Source organism: Xenopus laevis, chromosome 9_10S (genome assembly GCF_017654675.1).
Source record: "Xenopus laevis strain J_2021 chromosome 9_10S, Xenopus_laevis_v10.1, whole genome shotgun sequence".
Classification (NCBI taxonomy): domain Eukaryota; kingdom Metazoa; phylum Chordata; class Amphibia; order Anura; family Pipidae; genus Xenopus; species Xenopus laevis.
Genome location: NC_054388.1, coordinates 116,281,495 through 116,295,362, shown reverse-complemented (window position 1 = coordinate 116,295,362; position 13,868 = coordinate 116,281,495). Strand labels below are relative to the sequence as shown.

The 13,868-nt window shown below is 41.9% G+C and overlaps 1 gene segment (V, D, J or C); it reads right to left on the bottom strand.

Annotated features, from left to right (window-relative positions):
- LOC121398928 overlaps nucleotides 1-11,911 on the bottom strand; it is a 38,850-nt gene extending 26,939 nt beyond the window's left edge. The window contains 2 exon segments of the C gene segment in view: nucleotides 1,947-2,246; nucleotides 11,722-11,911. Coding sequence covers nucleotides 1,947-2,246; nucleotides 11,722-11,767 — 346 coding nt within the window.
- Nucleotides 11,912-13,868: the final 1,957 nt, after the last annotated feature.

The window sequence follows — 13,868 nt, the reverse complement described above, 5'->3', positions numbered from 1 at the left end:
GAAACGCGTAAGGCGGAGCATCAATTGGTCTGTATGCCTACTTTTTAATATTTATGATGAATAAAAAGTGATTTTTTAATTTTGAGAATTGACTGGGAATATATTTTTGAATTTTTGATTTGAGTGCCCTTTGCAGTTGGGGGCTATATTCCAGCACTTTTGGCCCTTTTTGACAGGCCTGTATAGACTGCAGCAGTTGAGTAGTAAATTTTTTTGGGTATTGATACGTAGCCCTGCAATTTCTGCTTCATTTTGTAACCTTTCCCGTTTTTCTTTCATATCTATATGAAATAAACATATGTCATCAGCAAATTCTAGATCTTCCAGTGTTTCTATCATGCTCCATTGTATTCCTCTTTTCTATTCCCTTAGAACTTTTCTTATTACGCTGTCCAATACCAACAGAAATATTGTAGGAGACAGGACGCAGCCTCGTTTCACCCCTTGTGTTACTTCAATGTAGTCTGACAGCTTACCTTCGTGCAGAATTCAGCATTTAAAGCCATTGTACATGCCCTTTAGTAGTGACAACATTTTCATAGGGATTCCATATTTTTCTATTGTGCTCCACATGAGTCTTCTATTAAGAGAATCAACGGCTCTTTCAAAGTCTATAAATGTCAAGTATAGTGTAGTTCTCCATTCTGCACTTTGTTCTATAATTATTCTTAAGGTGTTTATGAGATCGATACCTCTCCAATTACTACATTACGTTAGGTCACCTTTTTTGGGATCTTAACAATAATTCCTTCTTTCCATTGTGCTGGTAAGTTTTCCTCAGTCCATATATTCACCAAAATAGGATGTGATAAATCAATTGTTTCAATATCTGCTTTTAACATTTCTGGAGCAATATTGTCCACTCCTGGCGTCTTGCCTTCCTTTATCTCTTCCAGTGCGATTTTTACTGCTGAACATGTTGGACATTAAGTAGTGAGGCAAGTATTTCAAGTTTGTATTCTTCCATCTCTTTTACCAATTGTTTTAATCTACCAGTCTCCCACATGGTCCTAACATTCCAAAATCCAATTTTCGTTTGCCATTTTATACCAAAATCTGTCAAAGTAAGATCTGTCCGGATTTCTTTCACTTCAGTTTCCATTATAATTCATACAAAAAGGCTCATTTAACAGTGGCCCAAAATATTAATTTCCCTTACTTTTTCTGTATTTTCTTTCCTCTCCCTGTTTTTTCTTTTATTTCTCTTCACCTCTTCCCATTTTTCTCATTTTACTTTACCTTTCATTCTTTTGTACATTGTCTTCTCGGCTACTTTTTCTACTGTTTCCCTTTCTTCTTTTCCTTGTTTTTCTTTTCTCCCATTTCCCCTGACTTCTTCTATCCCATTCATCTTATTATACTCTCTGCCTTTTCTGTGTTATCTTCTTCTTATTTCTACTTTTCAGTTTATCATCACCTCCCATTGTGTTCTGTTCTATCCGTTCTTTTCCACTACTTTTGTCATCACTTATTTTTATTATTGTTATCCTCATCTTTTTTTAATCTTTACACTCTTACAACTTGCTTTCAACTTTTTATTTCCAAGTAGTATCCTCTAAAGACATGAATTGTTTAGGCAGCAAAATACCATGCTGTCCTTTCAGCAATAGGACGCCACAATTAGAATGGAAATTAAATTATTTGCCAGTCCTACAGGGCTATGACATGGGGGGGGGGGGCTAGACAAATGTCCTTCTAAATCATCTTGTCTGATGCTGATCTTAAAAGTGCACTAAAAAGTCTCATAATAATAAAGAAAAGACAATTAAGATATTCATGCCTTTTGACAAAACCTTGCATAATCAAACGTAAGCCGTTGTCATTGCAATTGTAAGAAATATTTGTTACCCTCCTCCATATTATATTACTTGTACAAGTTATTGTTTATATAAGATAAACTCAACTTGGTTTGTACAATAATATCTGTAAGTCAACATTATGGGTACCTTCATACTCCAGCTGGAAGTCTTCCTGGAGAGGCTGCTGGAGAGAGAGGTGTTGGACTCTGCAGGAGAAGTTATGGTCCATCTTTCCATCCATTGGAGGTAAAGTCACGGTGCCCTTCACTCTGTATGTGCCATCTGGGTTCCTCTCTGGTTTGCCCAACTCAGAGTTAATAAGGTGCTTATTGTCTTTATACCAAATTATATCAATATCTTCTGGGTAGAATCCATTGGCCATGCAGATCAGAGTGGTCTCCTTCTTCCTCTGAATAACTTTATTGGGGATAAGTAGCACTGGGGGAACTGGGAAAAAAGTGTTGTGTCAGTTGGGCAGAAATCTTATTGATTGTATTTCATGTGATATTAACATTTCCAAATCAGAATAATGAATAAAATTCTCAGAATCAGAAGTTTGCAATATTTTTAGTGATGCTGGTTGCAATGGCCTGACCTGTTTTGTATCTTCAATTTAGAGAAGCTATGGATTGAGCACTGGGTGAAATAAGCTGTAACATATGGTATCCCAAACCCAAAGCAAACCCCAAAGTCCTGGTCTTGCTCACAATTCTGCCTATAGAAGTTGCCTTTGGATTTTGGAGGAGCCCTCCGCTACTCAGGATTTAATGCAAGAGGACCAAGGAGAGAGTTCTGGGCAGGTGAAGGAACTGTAACGTATACAGGAGATATGGGGAACAAGGAGCGTAGTTAAGGGACAGGCTAAGCAATGCCAAACAGACAAGACGGTACCAAATCAGGAAGCAGAAATGTAGTCGAGGTTACAGGCCAGGGTAAAACATAACAGATTTGCGGAACAGTAACAAGATCCAATAGAATAGTTGAAGAACAGGCAGATGTCGGTACAGGCTGCAGAACAGCAAGGGTCAAGGTCAGGCAGTGGTCAACTACCAGGATCAGACAATATAACACACCCAGGAACTATGGAACATAGACCTATACTGGACAATTAGTCAGTGCAGTGTAGGCGGTTTTATAGCCAGACTAATGGCTTACACTGATCACCAGATTGACAGCAGATGAAACAAGCCATTGCAATTACCAAACATTGCCATAGGAGTGAACCAGGACCACAGCTGTCTGCTCACATAGAGCAATGGTAATGCTGACAACACAGAAACACCAGGTTCCCGGTTCAGCTCCAGGCAGGTTATTACATAAGCTAGCTACCAACAAGGAGCAAAGTTATTGACTTCAAAACCATGATATCAAAGTAAATAAAGAAGCAGAAGTGTGCTCTATGGTCCCATAAGAGAGTGCTGTCCCCTGGTGAGTCACTTCCAGAAGCTGGAATTCTGGGAAAATAGTGCATTATGGTAGAAAACATGGCATTTGCACTTTAAAATGCACTTGCAGTTGTAAATGACCCCTTAAACAACTTTAATTTCTCTTCAGGCTTGGTGTGATATGTGTAGACTGTAGAGCTCTCCTGCAGCCACTAGAGAATTTTGCATTTTGAGAAGCATTGGGAAAACAAAAGAGAAGCGCCAACCTGGTATCTGGTACCTCACTATCTGGCACCACCCCTGTGATTAATGTTTTTCTTCTCACTTAAAAGGTGTAAATAATGTTTAATTCAAAAGTATATTTAGACCTTACCAAGAACATCTAATATGACCCGTGTGTCTTTCTGTTGCCGATATATCACCCGACACCTGTAGATCCCTTCATCTGAGATGGACACGTTGGCCAGAGACAAGGAGGCATCTCCCAAATTTGCTGCTTGTCCATTGAATGAAGTTCTTGGGTTGAGGGACAAACCTTTGTTATCATATCTTACAATTTCCTTATCCTGAAAGTACCAGGTTACAGTTGGAGGCTCAGGGTTTGGGGAAGTTTTATCCACTTGGAAGCTGCAGGGGAGAAGAACATCAGAGCCAGCGAGTGCACGTTGGGAAGATGGGAAGATATTCAGATCTGCACCTACAGGGACATATTCATGTACTAAGGATATTTATTCAAATCTTTGAAGAAAGAATTTAGATGTTATCTACACACCAGTAAAACTTCCTACAATGCAATATAAATATCTGCCTTGGTAAACATCTAACATTATGACCAACGAAAAAGGGATAACAATGGGCACTAATACATTCTGAAGGAATCATCTCAGTGGCATGGGGTATAGTTTTATATTTTAAACAACTATAATCAAAAATGGTTTCACAACAAACACATTGTTCCTAAACATTCAGCTCAGATGGTTCATCATTGTTCCACCATGTCCCACCTTTTAAATATGTCATTTCCGTTTTCTGTGGAAACAAATGCTGAGACCAGTGGCGTAACTAGAAGTAACAGGGCCCCCCTGCAAAAGAAAAATTATGGGCCCCCCAACTGTGCAGCTGCTGGGACAGAATGCACTGTTATACAGATAGCTAGAATCTCAGCTGCCATAAAGCAGGACAGGACTGCTGCTTACAATGGGGATCAGATAGGATCTGTGCAGCCACTGGGACAGAATGTTCTGTTATACAGATAGCTAGAATCTCAGCTGCCATAAAGCAGGACAGGACTGCTGCTTACAATGGGGATCAGATAGGATCTGTGCAGCCACTGGGACAGAATGCTCTGTTATACAGATAGCTAGAATCTCAGCTGCCATAAAGCAGGACAGGACTGCTGCTTACAATGGGGATCAGATAGGATCTGTGCAGCCACTGGGACAGAATGTTCTGTTATACAGATAGCTAGAATCTCAGCTGCCATAAAGCAGGGCATAAAGCAGGGCAGGAATGCTGTTTACAATTTGTAGGTAGGGTTGGCATCTGGTTGGTATTTTACTGGCCTGGCCGGTAAAAATGATGGTTGATCTATCCTCTAAATGTTATTAATAGGGAATAAAGATAAATATATATGAAGGCCAGTGATATGATCCCAATTTTATTAATAGGAAACCAGTTATTAATGATAATAATGATTTTCTCTCCCTTTCTACAAAACCCCTTTACCTGTTTAATCTCAGTTCCTTTTCTGTTAAAATATCTCTATAGCACTTTTTATACTGCTCCCCTTTTGTGTTCTATCTGGTCTCTTCTTTCCTTATGATTTATTACTTTTTACAATTTATTTTTTTTTTTTTTTAATTTTCCATTCCCCAATTCTCTCCTCCATCTGTAGTTTGGTTTTCAAACTTTCAAAAATCCCCTCAAAACTTTGACCCTGCAACATTGTATTCCCACACATTTTATTAGGTATACAGTACAGACAGACACAGCGAGCACCCTCCACAGTCACACACAGGTACAAACACTGGGTCAGGGGGGGAAAGTGGGAAACGTACGTTACGTACTCGTCTCCACTCTCTGTATCACATGCACAGCAGCAGCAGCACAGGCAGCTCCGAGTCCAACCAGCCCCCCCGAGTCCAGCAGTTACGCGGTGCCAGTGCAGGCAGGCAGCCTCTAATCTTGCTTCTTCCGCTCTCCCTGCCTCACCTGCACCGTCCGTCACGTGACTCACGTCACAACGTGCGACGTCCACATGACGACACAAGAGGAAGAGGGAGGGCGGGCGAGAGGCGAGTACAGACGAGCAGAGAGAGAGAGGGCGGAAGTAAGAATGAGGCGGACTCGGGAGCAGTGGCGTAACTCGGGAGTATGCCTGGAGAGTCGGTAGGGCCAGTGGCATTGGGGATGGATGACGGATCAAACACCCGATGCGATGCTGGCTGCATTCATCAGCCAGGAGCCAGGAGGACATCAATTTCGGCCGGGCCCCCTCTCCTCCCGGGCCCCCCCGCAGCTGCGGGGTCTGCTTCCTCCCTAGTTACGCCACTGGCTGAGACATATTGTGCTTTGTCACATGAACTGAACAAGTTGTTTAATATGTTGTTTATTGTTTATCATAATATTTTTGCTCAGATTACATCTGTTGTATATGCCTGGTCATAAAAATGGTCCCATTGCTTATTGCAAATTGACAGTTCAATTCTATTTAGATGGACTTACAGAATTATATATGATTGAGAGTTTGATTGAAATTACCAATGATTAGCAAAGATATTTATACAGAGGCAGATCCCCTTGTTTAGTGAGGTCACTGAAAGAAGGATCTTGACCAGATTTGGTCACCCATGTGCAGGGCCAGATCAGATCATACAGTGGGGCCTATGGAGACCGACCGGACAAGGACTGCATCAATGCAACAGCTCATCCCTCATTCAATGGGATTTTCAAACATGTCTAAATGATATATTGGCAATTTTTGCTGAGATATTCATCTGGCAGGCCCATCAGTGGGCTCCATGCACAGGTCCATCAGCTACTGACTGGAAGGATTATGTTGGCAGCTTTTATTAGCTCATTTATGGCCAGTTTAAGAGTTGTCCTGTCTGACAAACGAGGACACCCAACACATATATGAAAAAATTCCCCTGAAACACATTATATAACCAGATTGGCAGAATTGACAGTTAGCACTTATTAAACAGGTTAAAAGGTTGTAACAGATTATTTCTATACAAAAACTTTAAAAGGATCTAGAATAATAGTGAGATAACTGACCTACCAATTCATATTACTATTAACATGTATTTTTATTTTTCAGCCAATGAAGAAGCCTTGTACACTAGTTGGTATGTTATTTTACCAACAATACAGCATCTTCTTCCAGAATCCCAGTATTATTGTGGCCCCATGAGAAGCCAGATACATCAGAATGAATGCAGTTGTGCATGTGTGATAGTAAATCAGGGGAACGTTGCAGTTACTTCCAGGGCATGCATTGACTCAGCTCACTGTAGGAATTTTGAATCAAAATGAAAGCTTTACAATTGTTAATTAACTATGGTGTGCGAGTCCTTAGGAACAAAAAAAAGGTGTCAGCAGGTCAGCAGGTTCCTCTGCCCACATATAAGTGAGGTTGTGCCCCTTATATAAACCTCAATAAGTTTCTGTCTGAACAGCGAGTGGGGGAGCTGCTAAGCGAGTGTTGCATGTGCTCTAAAGGTTCCCATACATGGAGAGATCCGCTCGTTTGGCGATGTTGCCAAACTAGCGGATCTCCCTCCGATATGCCCACCTTGAGGTGGGCAATATCGGCTGATCCGATCATGGGCCCTAGGGCCCAACGATCGGATCCTAACGATGCCCAAACGGGCGGTCGGATCGCGGGACCGCATCAACGAATAGATGCGGCCGCGATCCGACGGGATTTTCTGTCCCATCCGATCGAGATCTGGCTCGGTGAAGCCCGTCGTGGGGCCCCATACACGGGCCAATAAACTGCCGACACGGCCTGTCGGCATCTTTTATCGGCCTGTGTATGGCCACCTTAAGTGTTGCATGTGAATTAAGGGGCAGATTTAGCAAAGGTTGAAGTGGAAATTCAAATTTTGAGATAATTTTTGTGAATTTTGTGATCCAAATTTGAAAAAAAATTTGAAAATTTGATTATCGAAATCTATCATGTACTGTCTCTTTAAAAATTCGACTTCGTTCATTCGCCATCTAAAACCTGCCGAATTGCCGTTATAGCCTATGGGGGACCTCCTAGAACCTATTTGGGGTCAATTGGTGGACTTTAAATCTAAGTTTTTTTTTTAATTTGATCTAATGTGCTTTTACTTTGATTCATACAATTCAAATTTAGACGAATTCAAACTAATATGGACTATTCACCCGCAAAAAAAAAAAATCTCTTTTTTAAATAAATTTCAGTTGGTCTTTTTTAATTTTAATTTTGAATTTTTTTAAGTTCGAAATTCTACCCTTATAAATCTGCCCCTAAGTGTTAAAGGACCAGTAACGTCAAAAATTTTTATAAAAAAATTCGTTCTAATACAACGAAAAAAACCCACCAACACAAATTAAAATTTAAAATAGCAAAGCCTTTATTAAGAAATAACTTACAGAAACTCCACTTCCTGTCCTCTTCAGAAACGGCGAAAGGGCGACCATCAATCTGCAGCGCTCGATTGCTCCTCCTGGCTATTCACTGACAGCGTGTCCTCTGCCCGATCGCCTTCTCCAGCTCTTCTTCATTCAGCAGCAGTAGAAAGGTGATGTCTCCCGCTCCTCCGCTCCAGAAATGCAGCCCTGACTGCCGACCCCGTGCCCACTCGTCACTGAAAAAGAATGCGTCCAAGGAAGAACGCTTCCAGGCTGCTGGTAAAACAACAATCCCGTAGGATTCCTTTTCTCCAAGAGTAACGATCCCTACTTGCTCCCAGCCTCTCATGGCGCCACTGCCTGTCACTCGCCGGGACATGACATTTGCTGGAGACGTTCTGCTTCCACCTTTCCTTCTACAACTCTGCTCGCTCTCCTGTCCCAAACTGTCGGCATCCGCTAATAGCTGGACTGAGCTTGGCTGCGCGGAGGAGGGCAGGAGACTTGAAAGGCTGTTGCGGGGGAGGACGAGCCCCAAACCTGTGGATAGCAGTGTGCAGGGGGGAAGTGATGGCCACTGCTGCCTCTAACCCCTACCTCCCCAGCAACAGCATCGGTATCCATTGTTCCACTCAGGGGGAGGAATGCAGCCTGTAAGCGTTCTTCCTTGGACGCATTCTTTTTCAGTGACGGAGTGGGCACGGGGTCGGCAGTCAGGGCTGCATTCCTGGAGTGGAGGAGCGGGAGACATCACCTTTCTACTGCTGCTGAATGAAGAAGAGCTGGAGAAGGCGATCGGGCAGAGGACACGCTGTCAGTGTATAGCCAGGAGGAGCAATCGAGCGCTGCAGATGGATGGTCGCCCTTTCACCGTTTCTGGAGAGGACAGGAAGTGGAGTTTCTGTAAGTTATTTCTTAATAAAGGCTTTGCTATTTTAAATTTTAATTTGTGTTGGTGTTTTTTTTTCTTGTATTAGAACGAATTTTTTTATAAAAAATTTTGACGTTACTGGTCCTTTAAACAGCATTAAAAACCTTAAGGCGTTGGTGTTTGCTGTGCATGCTGGGAGTGCTGGGTGCAAGGAGGGAGTAAGTACAAATAACTGACTGCTGTGTGTTCTGTGAGTATCTGACTGAGACAAACTGCTTTTTCTTTTCTCTCTTTGGGGTAAACTCATAGATACATTAAGTGCATTTATTTTCTGTTGTATTTTAGCATGAGATATAGTTTCTAAAGGGAACATTTTTTCATTTTTTAAGGTAAATAACGGGTTGTTATTTTACTGCTGGTAGCAAACAGCATTTTTTTCTCTTCCCTCTGTCTGGTAATTAAGGGGGAGGAGGTAATCAGTTAAATTCTGGACAGGGTTAGTGTTCGTTGGTTTGAAACCTTTAAGGGTAAGGCCACACGAGGAGATTCAGGGAGATTTTGTCGCCTGGCGACTAATCGCCTCGTCTTTTGAGCAACTATCTCCCCGAACTGCCTCTGCGTTTTCCCCCATAGGTTACAATGCAAAGTCGACTGCGCTAAAGCACACGCGCCGATGCATTTTCTATAGTAGCCCGAAGTTGCCTCAGTGAGACTATTGAAAACGCATCGCCGCGTGTGCATTAGCGCAGGCGACTTTGCATTGTAACCTATGGGGAAAAACGCAGAGGCAGTTCGGGGAGATAGTCGCTCAATGTTGATAAATGTAAAGTCCTGCACCTGGGATGTAACAATATCCACTTATACCCTTAATGGGACTGCACTAGGCAAATCCATAATGGAGACGGAGCTTGGAGTCCTTGTAGATAATAAACTTGTCTGTAGCAAGCAATGCCAGTCAGCAGCATCAAGGGCAAATAAGGTCTTGACTTGTATTAAATGGGGCAGAGAGTCACGGGAGGAGGGGGTCCCACTGTATAGAGCACTGGTAAGGCCCCATCTAGAATATGCCCTACAGTTTTGGTCTCCATCACTCAAACAGGACATTATTGTATTAGAGAGGGGACAGAGAAGGGCAACTAAGCTGGTAAAGGGAAAATCTTAGCTATGAGGAAAGACTGGCCAAATTGGGGATGTTCACTCTGGAGAAGAGGCGCTTAAGGGGTGATATGATAACTATGTATAAATATATAAGGGGATCATATAATAATCTCTCTAATGATTTATTTACCAGTAGGTCTTTCCAACTGACACAAGGTCACCCATTCCGATTAGAAGAAAAGAGGTTCCAACTAAATATTGGGAAGGGGTTTGTTACAGTGAGAGCTGTGAAGATGTGGAATTGTCTCCCTGAATCAGTTGTACAGGCTGATACATTAGATAGGTACAAGGAAGGGTCGGATGCTTTATTCACCAGTAGCTCCTCCCAGCAGACAGGAGGGAGCCAATGAGATTAGAGGAGGGAAAGGGGTGTTACAGGGAGAGCTGGGAAGTAAATCAGTGGTACAGGGTGATATATTAGATAGGTATAAGGAAGGGTCGGATGCTTTATTCACCAGTAGCTCCTCCCAGCAGACAGGAGGGAGCCAATGAGATTAGAGGAGGGAAAGGGGTGTTACAGGGAGAGCTGGGAAGTGAATCAGGGGTACAGGCTGATACATTAGATAGGTACAAGGAAGGGTCGGATGCTTTATTCACCAGTAGCTCCTCCCAGCAGACAGGAAGGAGCCAATGAGATTAGAGGAGGGAAAGGGGTGTTACAGTGAGAGCTGGGAAGTGAATCAGGGGTACAGGCTGATACATTAGATAGGTATAAGAAGGGGTTGGATGGTGTTTAGCAAGTGAGGGAATACAGGGATATGGGAGAGAGCTCATAGTACAAGTTGATCCAGGGACTGGTCCCATTTTGGAGTCAGGAAGGAATTTTTCCCCCTCTGAGGCAAATTGGAGAGGGTTTTTTTGCCTTCCTCTGGATCACCTGGCAGTTAGGCAAGTTTAAGTTGAACATGATGGACGTGTGTCTTTTTTCGACCTAACTTACTATGTTACTATGTTATGACTTAAGGGTTATAATGCCGCTTAACACTTAATTCACATGCAACACTTGCTTTGATGTCACAGACTTATTGAGGTTTCAAAACAAAGAACATAGAGCCTGATCTGAATTTACCTGATTAACTCCCCCTTAATTAGCAATCAGAGGGAAGAGAAAAAAAATGCTGATTGCTACAAAACAATACCATCTCCTTATCAACTATAAAAAAATGGCCCCCTTAGAAACTATATCCCAGACAAAATAAAGGCACTAAAAGTATCTACCAGCTCACCCCAAAAAGAGAAAAGAAAAAGCTGTTTGTCTCAGTCAGATACTCACAGAACACACAGCAGTCAGTTATTTGCACATTATTCTCCCTTCTTGCACCCAGCACTCCCAGCATGCACAGCAAACACCAACGCCTTGAGGTTTTTTAATGCTGCTTAACACTTAATTCACATACAACACTCGCTGTGTAGTCACAGACTTATAGAGGTTTCAAAATGTTGCTCCCCAACCCCTTGGATGTTGCTCCCAGTGGCCTCAAAGCAGGAGCTTATTTTTCAATCCCAGACTTGGAGTCAAGATTTGTTGCATTTGTTGCATTTGTTGCAAAAAAACCTGCCAAATAGAACCTTGTGTAGCTGCCAGTCCACATGGGGCTACCAATAGCCAATCACAGCCCTTATTTGGGACCCCAGGGACATTTTTCATGCTTGTGTTGCTCCCCAACTCTATTTACATCTGAATGTGGCTCCCATAGGCTGAGAAACATGACTGAGAATATGAAAGAGTAACTTATTAACAAAAAAGGTTAAAATGATTCTTCTGCTCCATTATACCCCTCACTGGCTCTATAGCCCTATGCTAATTGCACCCCAGAGAAATACAGAGAAATACAGAGAAATACAGAGAAATACAGAGAAATACAGAGAAATACAGAGAAATATAGAGAAATACAGAACTTACCAGTTTGGTGCAGGAGGAAAAGGTAGAGAAACCCCAGACGGGGCATGTTGGGGGTGTGAGTCAGTTTAGCAGCCCCCCTAATTCTCTGTATGACGAGTTGTAAATGAAGGGCTGATGTTTGTCAGGGTGGGAGCCCCGGGGCTCAGAGTCATTACTGGCACCTCTTTATCTGCTCTGCCCTATTGATATGAACTTTAGCCCCAAACTGGTGAATTATTTACTATTATTAACCCCTAGTGCATAAATTAAACTGATCATACCCAATCTGAGTATAACATGAAAGTATTTATCTCCCTCCCAAAGAATCAGTTATTATTTTGTACTTTGTCCTTCTGTGTATTTAACCTGGTGTCACTGCTTTATTGCTATAGATTTGTATCCCAGGGATCAGCTCAGCCTCACGTCTCATTTCATTTACTTTCCTTCCTCTATATCCATAGTTTGTACAGATATAGATCTATTTATACAGAGCTCACAGTGTACTCAGTGCTGTACAGTAGAACAATATATTGACAGACAGGGATCAGTATAATAAATACAATTACAATGATGTGCTAATTGGGTTAGGAGGTCCCTGGTCCCTAAGTGTAGGCGACTGTCCTCAGGAATAAGCTCACAATAAGCAAATAATAATAATAATAATATAATAATAATAATAATAGTAATAAGCTAAACCCTTGCTGAAGCTATTGGGGGATATTTTCTCTCTTTAAATGAACCAATGAGGGAAGAGCAAAGGCCCCAGTGCCACTGAGAGACTGAATTCCTATAAAGAGAAAGTGAATGGGAGAGAATCAGAGGAATCAGAGCCGGGGCTGTTGTTTCTCAGGATACAGAGTAAATAGAGGACAGAGCAGATAAACCAGTTTCTAGTTTCAGGGACAGGGATTTTAGGTCAAAGTGTTTCATGTCTCTAAGGGTTGGGCCACATAAGCAGATTCGGGGAGATTAGTCGCCTGGGGCAGGCACCTGGAACGCTTTGTTTTCTGAAGTCGTCCGGAGTTTCCTCATTAGGCAATTTACGGGCGACTTCGGAAAATGAAGTTTTTCGTTTTAGCAAGCAGAAGGCAAGGGAAGGCACATTGGGGAGAAATACAGAGAAATATAGAGAAATACAGAGAAATACAGAACTTACCAGTTTGGTGCAGGAGGAAAGGTAGAGAAACCCCAGACGTTGGGGGTGTGAGTCAGTTTAACAGCCCCCCTAATTGTCTGAATGATGAGTTGTAAATTAAGGGCTGATGTTTGTCAGGGTCGCCTGGTGACTAATCTCCCCGAATCTGCCCGTATGGCCAGACCCTAAAGGTTCATGACAATGAAGTTAAAAGTAGGTTTCAGGAGAAAAAATTCCCACTGTCAATGAAAAAACAAGAACAAATACATATTCATAGTTAATTGTAAATTTACCCTTTAAGCTATTGCCTATGATTCCTCCTTACCCCAAACTAATAGTCTTATTCATCTCATTCCGTTATACACAATTCATACAGATAATTTGGCCTGGGTTTATGAAAAAGTCCACTTTTATTGTTTGTTATTGTACCAATATATATATATATATATATATATAGTATCAGCAATTAGCTTTGAACACTCTAAATAAGAAGCAAAGACATGATTGGTTGTTACAGGTATCTGCCCTGGTGTAATTTTTCACCTATGTTAGTAGATAAGCCTCATCTGTGTCTCTTTACTTCCCAAGGTGCATCAGTCCTAAATAATTATAAGAAGTTGTATGTCACGAGGTGAATACTTAAAATCATATATTTGATGTTGTCCTTATCCTTAGATTTCAGGTATTCCTGGACATTTAAAGGGAACATTTAAAGAAAACATATTGTGTAAAAAACAAGAATGTGCCAGTGTATTTTACTGTTTTAAATAAAGCATCCGACCCTTCCTTATACCTATCTAATGTATCAGCCTGTACCCTTAAACCAAAACTGTAGGGCATATTCTAGATGGGGCCTTACCAGTGCTCTATACAGTGGGACCCCCTCCTCCCGTGACTCTCTGCCCCATTTAATACAAGTCAAGCCCTTATTTGCCCTTGATGCTGCTGACTGGCATTACTTGCTACAGACAAGTTTATTATCTACAAGGACTCCAAGCTCCGTCTCCATTATGGATTTGCCTAGTGCAGTCCC